The 11,675-nt window shown below is 37.7% G+C and overlaps 1 protein-coding gene across 2 annotated transcripts in view; it reads left to right on the top strand.

The window, feature by feature from the left end:
• The first annotated feature begins 2,712 nt into the window (after positions 1-2,712).
• The window catches only part of ltbp4 (latent transforming growth factor beta binding protein 4), a 92,692-nt gene continuing 83,729 nt past the window's right edge, over positions 2,713-11,675 (top strand). For both annotated transcript variants that reach the window (XM_073850870.1, XM_073850869.1), the window contains exon 1: positions 2,713-3,347. In XM_073850870.1, the coding sequence (XP_073706971.1) occupies positions 3,065-3,347 (283 nt within the window). In that variant the 5' untranslated portion in view covers positions 2,713-3,064. The remainder of the gene's footprint in view (positions 3,348-11,675) is intronic.

Below are 11,675 nucleotides of genomic sequence, written 5' to 3'. Positions count from 1 at the left end.
GGTTTTAAAATTTAAGGTTATCCAAAAAGGAAAATGACCATAATTTGCTTAACCTCATGTCACTCCAAACTTGAATGACCTGCTTTTTTAAATGGCACACAAATGGAATTTTCTGAATTTTGAAATACATGGAATTTCTGTGGAATATCCTCACAGCTCTTGGTAGCACTTTACATGGTTCCAAAAGGGTGTTTTGCAGTGATGCCATAGAAGAACCATTTTTGGTTCCCCAAAGAACCTTTCAGTCAGTCATTAGGTTTGACTTCCATAGTTTTGATGGGACACGTCTACAGAAACCATATTAGATTGGATAGAAGACTGGTCTGATGTTTGATCTAAAGTAGAGGTTCTATTTGACCTTTTTGACCTCAAGATTGTCCACAACAGTAATCAAAATAATCTATTTCCATTTATCGGTGATTTACACTCTTAAAAATAAAGGCTCCAAAGGGGTGTTTTTGCAGTGATTCCATAGAAGAACCATTTTTGTTTCCTCAAATAACCTTTCAGTAAACAGTTCCTAAATTAACCATTTTGAAGAACAATTTAAAAATCAAAAGAACTTGTTTCGACTATAAAAATCCTTTTCTGCATTTGAAAGGTACCATGGATGTACAGGGTTCTTCATAGAACCATTGATGCCAATAAAGAACCTTTATTTTTAAGAGTTTACTGGAAAGGAATTAAGGAGAAGAATATTTAAAAATATTTTGGTAGCACTTTACACTCTTAAAAATAAAGGTTCCAAAAGGGTGTTTTTGCAGTGATGCCATCGAAGAACCATTTTTGGTTCCCCAAAGAACCTTTCAGTAAGTCATTAGGTTTGACTTCCATGGTTTGATGGAACACGTCTACAGAAACCATATTAGATTAAATAGAGGACTTGTTGTCTGATGTTTGATCTAAAGTAGTGGTTCTTTTTGACCTCAAGATTGTCCACAACAGTAATCAAAATAATCTATTTCCATTTGTCCGTGATTTACACTCTTAAAAATAAAGGCTCCAAAGGGGTGTTTTTGCAGTGATGCCATAGAAGAACCATTTTTGGTTTCCCAAAGAACCTTTCAGTAAATAGTTCTTAAAATACCATTTTGAAGAACATTTTAAAATTCTAAAGAACCTTTTTTCCACTATAAAGAACCTTTTCTGCATTTGAAAGGGTTCCATGGATGTGCAAGGTTCTTCATGGAAACATTGATGCTAATAAAGAACCTTTGTTTTTAAGAGTGTACTGGATACAAATTAATATTTTACAGAATATTTTAAAATATTTTGGTAGCATTTTACACTCTTAAAAATAAAGGTTCCAAACGAGTGTTTTTGCAGTGATTCCATAGAAGAACCATTTTGGTTCCCCAAAGAACCTTTTGGTAAATAGTTCTTAAAATATAACTATTTTAAAGAACATTTTAAAATTCTAAAGAACCTATTTCGACTATAAATAACCTTTTCTGCATTTGAAAGGTTCCATGGATGTACAAGTATCTTCATAGAACCATCAATGCCAATAAAGAACCTTTATTTTTAAGAGGAGAAGAATTAGGGAGACGAATATTTAAAAAAGAAAAAAATTGGTAGCACTTTACACTTTTAAAAATAAAGGTTCCAAAAGGGTGTTTTTGCAGTGATGCCATCGAAGAACCATTTTTGGTTCCCCAAAGAACCTTTCAGTAGACAGTTCCTAAAAGAACCATTTTGAAGAACATTTTAAAAAATCGAAAGAACCTTATTTGACTAAAAAACCTTTTCTGCATTTAAAAGGTTCCATGGATGTACAAGGTTCTTCATAGAACCATTGATGCTAATAAAGAACCTTTATTTTTAAGAATGTACAGTAAAAATTCATTTATTAATGACACTTAACATTAACTAATGATAAACAATACTTAAGCATTTATTATTTGTAACCTTCTTCGACTATAAAGAACCTTTTGTCCATTGTAAAGGTTCCATAGATGTTAAATGTTCCTTATGGAAACTTCGATGCCTCTAAAGAACCTTTAGAAAGTTCTTTAGAGAACCTATTTTAAACCTATGTTGAAGACACTTCAACGTCCGTGGAATCCATGGAAACATGTTCTTTAGATTATCATAACATTCTTCAAACTATATAAAAAGAGTTCTTTTTAGAACCATTCAGTGAAATGTTTCTTGAAGAACCCATAATAATTCTTCTACGGCATTTCTGCAAAAACCTCTTTTAGAAACTTTATATTCAAGAGTATAGACTTACAGTAGAGGCCAAAATGCTGGTCTGTTCTTCAAACAATTCTTCCGTCCGCATTTCGTTTCTGGAAAAAAGCAGCATGTGCATTCTTCTGAATTTCTCCTTTTGTGTTCCACAGAAGAAGGAAAGTCACGAAGGTGACAAAATGATGAATTCATGCTGAACTATTCCTTAATGTTCAGTGCACGCTGCAGGGGAACAGCGAAAGCTTGCCAAATGACAGCGTTGAAAATGCAGAGTGAAAGAAAAATACACCCCTTCCTTCATCTACAAGCCCCCCCTACACACACACACACATGCACACGCACATATGCACACACACATTAAACGGCGCTGACCTCACTCCCGTGTGCAATGCCAGAGACGCAAAGTCTCTCTCTCTCTCTCCCCCACTAGTTTTCTCCATTTCACCGCCCACTTTGGTCTCTCCTCCTCATATGACAGAGAAAGTTCTCTCCTCATGTAGTGAGTGTATTGGGAAGCCTGTCAGTGTATTTATGAGCGCAGGACTGAAAGAGAGCAAGAGGAACACCAGCGGGTGATGGATCCAATCTCAATCGTGGCCAGATTTTTCTTGCATCAGCTCCTTCAAACATCGGGACAGCTCTCGTTTTCTCAACAAAGAGCTTTCTGAACACTTTTACAGCCACATATATACACACACACACACAGGTGTGTGTGGCGCACATTACCTGATATCCGTGGCAGAAAAGAAATTGAGCATCTTTTTTTTGTGCACTAGTTGATCCTTTCCAGGGATATTGCAGGGACAAGCCAAGAAAAAGACCTTTACCTCTTCACCCAGTGTTTGCTTGCATGTGTGTGATGCGTGTTTGAATGGGACTCGCCATGCATCCTCACAAACTGACTGTGCTGCTCTGCTTTGGCTTTGCCCTCTGCCTCTATCTAGCCGTGGCTCAGTTTCCGTCTGGCCAGCAGCAGCGCTCTGCCGTCGTCCGCGGGGGTTCAGAACGGATCAAAGTGCTCTTCACCCCTACTATCTGCAGACTGCGCTGTACACAGGGACGCTGCACCAACTATTGTGAGCGTGGAAATGTCACCACTATCTACAACAATGAGCAGAGAGGACAGACGCCACCTGGATCTGGCTTCAGAGTGTGTGAGTAAATGCATTTTACTTTATTGAAGGGGCTCTAGTGGCATCCTTTATTATTTATTAGTATAACTTAAATTCAATTCATTTATTTAAAATATTAATGTTTTGGAAAAAAAAGAAAGTATCTATTAAAAATATCTTAGAAAATGATGTAATAGGTTGGGATTTGAACTCTTCGGTACTTAATGCACAATAATAATACATGGTGATGTTAATACATGATGATTATATGAGGTTGGAATTTAACTTGAATAATTTTTTTTTAAAGATTTAAGATAAAAATTGACAGCCTTTGATCTTAAAGGGCAGGCATGAGGGTGGGTAACTGATGGAAGTGCCTTTGAAAAATCTGGGGAGGCACGTCTCTCAATTATGAATGATGAATAGACACTTCTGCAGACAAACACACACGCCTACATGAACATGCACAGACCCGCAGATGTGTTAGACGTTCATATGAAGGTATTTACAAGCACTCTGTTTTTGTGTTGAAGCATCTGTTGTGTCTGATGTTCTTCAGGAATGGCAAACATGAGGAATGAATGAGGTCCTCACTGGACATTTGCATGGACTTTGCAGTAGAGTCTGTACTGAGAGATGTAGGGCATGACTTGAGCATTCACTCTTTGACTGTGTCTGGGACACAAACTTCAACATATGAAAGCTTATGTCTGTCACAGAAAAAAAAATACATTTACAGGTGCTGGTCAAATAATTAGAATATCTTCAAAAAGTTTATTTATTTCACTAATTCCATTCAAAAAGACTGATATATATATATTTCAAGTGTTTAGTTCTTTTACTTTTGATAATTATAACTGACAACTAATGAAAACCCCAAATTCAGTATCTCAGAAAATTAGAATATTACTTAAGACCAATACAAAGAAAGGATTTTTAGAAATCTTGGCCAAATGAAAAGTATGAACATGAAAAGTATGAGCATGTACAGCACTTAATACTTAGTTGGGGCTCCTTTTGCCTTAATTACTGCAGTAATGAGGCGTGGCATGGAGTCGATCAGTCTGTGGCACTGTTCAGGTGTTATGAGAGCCCAGGTTGCTCTGATAGTGGCCTTCTGCTCTTCTGCATTGTTGGGTCTGGCATATCGCATCTTCCTCTTCACAATACCCCATAGATTTTCTATGGGGTTAAGGTCAGGCGAGTTTGCTGGCCAATTAAGAACAGGGATACCATGGTCCTCAAACCAGGTACTGGTAGCTTTGGCACTGTGTGCAAGTGCCAAGTTCTGTTGGAAAATGAAATCTGCATCTCCATAAAGTTGGTCAGCAGCAGGAAGCATGAAGTGCTCTAAAACATCCTGTTATACAGCTGCGTTGACCTTGGACCTCATGAAACACAATGGACCAACACCAGCAGATGGCATGGCACCCCAAACCATCACTAACTGTCGAAACTTTACACTTGACTCTGGGACCCTGATTTCCAAAGGAAATGCAAAATTTACTTTCATCAGAGAACATAACTTTGGACCACTCAGCAGCAGTCCAGTCCTTTTTGTCTTTGGCCCAGGCGAGACGCTTCTGACGCTGTCTGTTGTTCAAGAGTGGCTTGACACAAGGAGTGCGACAGCTGAAACCCATGTCTTGCATACGTCTGTGCGTAGTGGTTCTTGAAGCACTGACTCCAGCTGCAGTCCACTCTTTGTGAATCTCCCCCACATTTTTGAATGGGTTTTGTTTCATAATTCTCTCCAGGGTGCGGTTATCCCTATTGCTTGTACACTTTTTTCTACCACATCTTTTCCTTCCCTTCACCTCTCTATTAATGTGCTTGGACACAGAGCTCTGTGAACAGCCAGCCTCTTTTGCAATGACCTTTTGTGTCTTGCCCTCCTTGTGCAAGGTGTCAATGGTTGTCTTTTGGACAACTGTCAAATCAGTAGTCTTCCCCATGATTGTGTAGCCTACAGAACTAGACTCAGAGACCATTTAAAGGCCTTTGCAGGTGTTTTGAGTTAATTAGCTGATTAGAGTGTGGCACCAGGTGTCTTCAATACTCACAGTTTATTCGCTATAGTTTAGTAAATGGTTATAAAATATGACAAGAACTCCGAGTCAAACTGTGTCAGAACAAATTCATCTTGATAATGTCAGATGACTTTGATAGAAAGGTACATTCTTAAAAATAAAGGTGCTTCACAATGCCATAAAATAACCTTTTTGTCTAAATGGTTTCATAGAGAACCTTTAACATCTGAAGAACCTTTCTGTTTCACAAAAGGTTCTTTGTGGCAAATAAGGTTCTTAAGATTATAAAAAGGTAAGCAAGAAATGGATCTTTAAAGAACCTTTGACTGAATGGTTCTTTGTGGAACCAAAAATGGTTTTTCTATGGCATCACTTGAAGAACCATTTGAAGAACCTTTATTTTTAAGAGTCTATGTAATGGATTACAATGGGCCAAAAAAACTGTTAGTATAACAATATTTCTGTCATGACAAGTCTCGGAAAAGTTTAGCATTGTAATGGATATGACAATGTTAATGTATTTGGTCTTGGCGGAATTTGCTGAATTGCTGCTGTTGTTGGTTATTGCTGTAGCTGTAGATTATTGCTGCTGCTGTTGCAAGCAAGTACAGAACTTGCTACCACCAAAGCAGTATTTACATATTTGAGTATTTAAGACATATTGCTGCTGCACGAATAGCATAAAATAACCCATAGTAGATCTATACAGGTGGAGCTAGGGAAGGTGGAGGGTTTCAGAGAAACTCTGAAAGCGCTCTGCAAAATGCCCAAGTGAGTGCTACCAGCCATTTAAATATCTGCAAGCTGCAAGCTCATTGGTTGTGTATGCAACATGAACCAATCCGCTTGTGCCAAGTCGTATAACTCTGTGATATCATCAGTTACGTCAACAACCCATCAGTCTGCAGTCTGCAGTCTGCAGTCAGAGTTTGATGGCAGAACTAGGTATTTACAGTAAATATCAATTGTTAACCAATAAGCAAGCAATGCCTACATTTGTTCAGCCTTTGGTATAAAAAGGTCGCATTAAATAAAAAAATAAAAAAATAAAAAAACTTTTTTTGGTCCCAAATTTGTATCAGTTTTACTGGTGGTCCACTGTATGAAGAACTTTTGGGTATAATATGTCACAGTTTACTTTATTTTGCTATCCTCATTTAATAACTATAGTGTTCTGCATCCACTAGTAATAAATGGTGTCTGAAATTTTTATTTAAAAAAAGTAAGAATGGTGAGATAAAAGTCACCAAATTCAGAAAACAAAAGTCTAAATTGTGAGATATAACCTTGCAATTGCAAGAAAAAAAAGTGAGATTTGTGAGAATACCTTTAATTTTGTATTCTGTGCTAGGGAATAGAAAAAAAGGGAATTGTGACTTTATATATATTACCACTTTCATGTACTGTAGTATTTAAAAGTCAAAGAATACTTTCATGATTTGATCATTCAGTTATATGTTATTTATTAAAGTACTATGACATTATGCTGGTTCATTAGCAAACCAGCTTTGAATTTCCAGTCTAGTTCTGAGCCCAGGGCAGGAGTCTTTTTTAGTAAGCCTAAGCTTGTATTCCTATTCACCGTACCATGGTATGCTTATGTAAGGCTTGAACAGTCCTCTTGACTTCAGTTTTCACTCGGGACCTGTTTCCTATTCTGCTCTTGCTTCTTGTCCAAGAGAAAATCAGTTTCAACAGTCCAGTAACATTGTGACCTATTTATACAAGTGCTGCCTGTAATCTCCATCAAGAGAAACTCATTATGAACTTATCACACACCAAAGCTTCCTCTGATAAATTTTATACATTTGTGTTTTAGTCTGGTAAACAAGTCCGTACATAAAAGGGGGAGTTGATTTATATGTGTTCTCAGCACAAGCTGTTTGGAGATAAACGGGCATAAACACACAAGCTGTGTTTGTGGCATCGAAAGAAATGGTGTTGGTTTCCAGTTCTAAGAAATGTGCAACTCGTCTCATTTATCAGTCTTTTAAATCTCCACCCATGCTGTCAAAGCGTCTTTTTAGTTTAGCGTTGGATCCTGAAGGTTACGTCTTTTTCAGTGACTTCACAGTAAGTCTGGCATGCAGGCACGAGGCCAAACGCTGGTTGTAATTTTGCTCGTTGGAGTCATTTGACAGCTGAATTACGATGACAAGAATGATTCGAATCGTTCACAGTTGTGATTGTAAACACGTAGTGAAAGTTTGACTGCTGAAAAAACTAGATGTTTGTCACCAATGCAATCCAGAGCTCTTTATATAACTATTTATATAAATAACGTCCCTGTCGCCCTTGCATTTCATCTCAGTGGGTTCGATTCTGATTAGACACATTTGTCTCCGCTATTCTAGTCACTTTCTGTGGATCCTTGTGGGATTGTTAGCCGTGTTTCTGCTGGATTGTGCTTCCTTTGGCCTGGAAGTGTTTTATCTTCGCTAAATCGATGTCATATGGTACCGATTTCAGAGCTGCAGACTGACCAAAATGCTCACAAATGCAAAAAAAGGTGATAATAATTGAACATCTCGAATAGGCTCATTGGAAAAACTCCAAAAACATACTTATACATACAATGCACTGCAGTTTCCAGCTGGAAAGAACACTTGTAGAAGTAAAACATGCACGGTTTCTTGCACAATACTATGTTATGAGCTCTTTGAACTTTTTTGAGCTGCATGTACACATTATAAGCCTCATCATTAAAGTAAACATCATTTAAAAAATTCTGGAGGATTATTAAAAATTATTCTGTGAAATGCTTGGTTTGGTAAAGTGATCAGCCCCTTAGAGTATACCATTATAAACTTGCTCAGGTGCAAGCAATTAACTTCCAGATTAAACACCAGGCTAATTGCCCCACCTGACATTAATAATAGTGGTGTTGATTACTTCAAAATAAAACAAGCTGTTTCTTGAAGATTCCACTGTTAGTAGTGCATGGTACGGCAATGAACTCACCATGCACTCTTAAACATAAAGGTGCTTCGAAAGGTTCTTCAAGTGATGCTATAGAAGAACCATTTTTGGTTCCACAGAGAAACATTTAGTCAAAGGTTCTTTAAAGATCCATTTCTTACTTACCTTTTTATAATCTGAATAACCTTATTTGCCACAAAGAACCTTTTGTGAAACAAAAGGTTCTTCAGATGTTAAAGATTTTTTATGGAACCACTTAGACAAAACGGTTCTTTGGCATCGTGAATCACCTTTTATTTGTAAGAGTGTGGTTGGGAATAGGCTAAAGTTGTAGGAAGGCACAAGTTAGACAAAACATTTCAAAGGCTTTAGCTATCCCTCGGAGTACTGTTCAGAGCATCATTAAGAAGTGGAAAGCATATGGCACCACCAGCCTAGATCAGGCCGTCCGTCCAAAGTGGATCACGGAGCCAGGAGGACATTGATAAGAGAAGCTGCCCGGGGGCCAAAGGCAACTTCGAAGGACTTACAAGGCTTTATGGCTGGGTCTGGTTAGTCTGTGCATGTGACAACTATCTCCCAAGCTTCACACAAAGCTGGCCTGTATGGCAGGGTGACACGAAAGAAGCCTTTCTTGTTTGTGCTGGCAAAAAGTGCTATGGTCTGATGAGACCAAAATTGACCTTTTGGACTGAACTCCAAGTTCTATGTTTGGCAAAAAAGCAAATACATCACCCCACCCAAAACACACCATACCTACTGTGAAGCATGGTGATGGCAGCATTATGTTGTGGGCGTGTTCCCTTTTCAGCTGGGACTGGGTGATTGGTCAGGATTAAAGGGCAAAATGGATGCTGCCAAGTAGATCCAAATTCTTGAGAAAAACCTGCATCCCTCTGCTAGACAGCTGAAGATGGGCAGGTCATTCACCTTCCAACATGACAATGACCCTAAACATACTGCCAAAACAACAACAAAATGGCTTAAGGATAAGAGGGTGAATGTCCTTGAGTGGCCAAGTCAGAGCCTGACTTAAATCCAATTGAAAATCTGTGGATGAATTTGAAGAGAGCAGTCCATTGCTGCTCGCCACAGAATTTGGCTGCATTTGAGCAAATCTGCATGGAAGAATGGGCAAATATTTCACAATTAAGTGTGCAAAGCTAGTACAGGCATATCCAAAAAGACTGATGGCTGTAATTAAAGCAAAAGGTTGCTCTTTGAGGTATTAAATCAAGGGGATGATGACTTTTCCAACCCTGTTGTTCTATATATATATATATATATATAATTTTTTTTTTTTTTTTTTTTTTTTTTGTCTTTTATTAATTTGCTGAACTGTTGTGTTTTTTTCTTTCATTGGTTTGATGTTGTAAGGCCAAAATTGTAAATTAAGCTGGAGAAGTTATTTGGAATAGGCTTTGATTTCAGGCTGTATGACAAATAATTATTTCAAAGGGCTATGATGATTTTCTATAGGCACTGTATATGCTTTTCTGACATAGTAAACATGCTCGTCAGCGCACCCAGTACAACATTGAACATATGACGAACTTAAGACACAGGTTTCCAAAAACGAAATTTATTGTGATTGGTTAGCCATCCCACTGTGTTGCGATTGGCGAACAGCTTAGGCCGTGTTTCAGTCCTGCCACAGCAGCAAGTCCCGTGTACAACTGCGCAAACTAGATTAAAGTGATTCTAACGTTTTAAATATGGATATTTTTCTTACAAAAACACATTGGATCGCTAAAGGAAGCTTTTACTGACTGATTAAACTGAACCAGTAAAACATTATCTTTGTTTTATTTACAAACTGATCCTTTTACAGTGTATTTTAACAAAAATAATATTAGTGCTTATGGTGTCTAGTAGTGAGGTCTAACTGTAAACTTAGAAATAATATTGTTTGTTTTAATACTGCATCAATTTGGAGCAAATACATTTTTATTACAATTAGAAAAAACTAAAATAATAGTCAAAGTCTCTATTCAAAGATACATGTAAGAAGCTCAATAAACTGCAGCACTCATTTCTTTACTGGATTTTATAATGAAGATGAGTTATGTATGCATGCATACAGATGGGCTGAGCATCTGTGTCCGATCTGAGGCACGTGTTTGTAGGGCTGGTTAAAACTCTCTTCCAATAGCAGGCTGTGGGTTTTGGGTGAACAGAGAGACGAACACGTGGTGCCAAGTAAAAGCTTGCAATCCTTCAACCTCTTGAGCTGAAATCAGTAGAGAAAGCATAAAATGTACTTCCTGTCGTAAGAGAAATCAAGCAGCCATTTGTTCTCGCTGCGTACATGTGTGCATCTCTGAGGGTTAATTAGTTTACCTGCAGTGGCCCTCAGGGGTCCTGAAACATCTGGACCATGGCAGAGAGCCAGAGACTATCAGAGGCGTTCCCAGCATGTGTGTAAGTGTGTGTTATCGTACGTTTATTGTACGTATGTGCGGATGCTTCATGAAAGATTCATCTTTTATAAACGGTTCGGTTCATATGTCATCCTGGTTGTTATGATATGAAAACATTCTTCCACGCAATTATGCTTTGACAACAGAGGAAGTTAATTCATGTGTGTTAATGGATGAGATTGGAAATATTGTACAGTGAACTTTTGAACTTTTTTATCTATATAAAACATTGGCTTTGTATGATTTTGCCACAAAGGCACATAAACACTAAGGTTTTCAAATAAAGGGGGACAGTCAAGGGGTTGCCAGGGGGTCAGTGGAAAATTTATGGTAAAATTTATGAGGATTTAATGAATATATATATACAGTCAAGCCCGAAATTATTCATACCCCTGGCAAATTCTGACTTAAAGTTACTTTTATTCAACCAGCAAGTCTTTTTTGACCGGAAATGACACAGGCTTCTCCCAAAAGATAATAAGACGATGTAGAAGAGGCATCTTTTGGGGAAAAAAAAATATTTCTCAGGTTTTATTTACATTTGAACAAAAAGTGTCATGTCCAAAATTATTCATACCCTTTGCAAACTGTCACAGTCTATGGGAAAATCCAAAGTTCTATACTATTCCAAATAGTCCACGCTGTTCTAAAGCATCCTAATTACCCTGATTCATTGGGAACAGCTGTTTTAATCAACTCAACAGGTGAAAAACAGAAGCTCTCTGCTGTTGGTTTGTGGACAGTCATGGCTAAGACAAAGGAGCTCACTGAGGACCTGTGGCTGCGCATTGTGGCTGCTCAGGAAAAGTCAGGAAAGGGCTATAAGACCATGTCTAAATGTTTTGAAGTTTCAGTGGCTACAGTGCAAAGTATTATTAAAAAGTATTAATTATTATTAATGTTGGAAACTGTTGTGCTGCTTAATATTTTTGTGGAACCATACTTTTTTCAGGATTCTTTGATGAATAAAAAATCTAAAAGAACAGCATTTATTTAAAAAA

Source organism: Garra rufa, chromosome 11 (genome assembly GCF_049309525.1).
Source record: "Garra rufa chromosome 11, GarRuf1.0, whole genome shotgun sequence".
Taxonomy (NCBI): Eukaryota; Metazoa; Chordata; class Actinopteri; order Cypriniformes; family Cyprinidae; genus Garra; species Garra rufa.
Note: the sequence above shows the minus strand (reverse complement) of the source record. Positions and strands in the feature narration are given on the sequence as shown.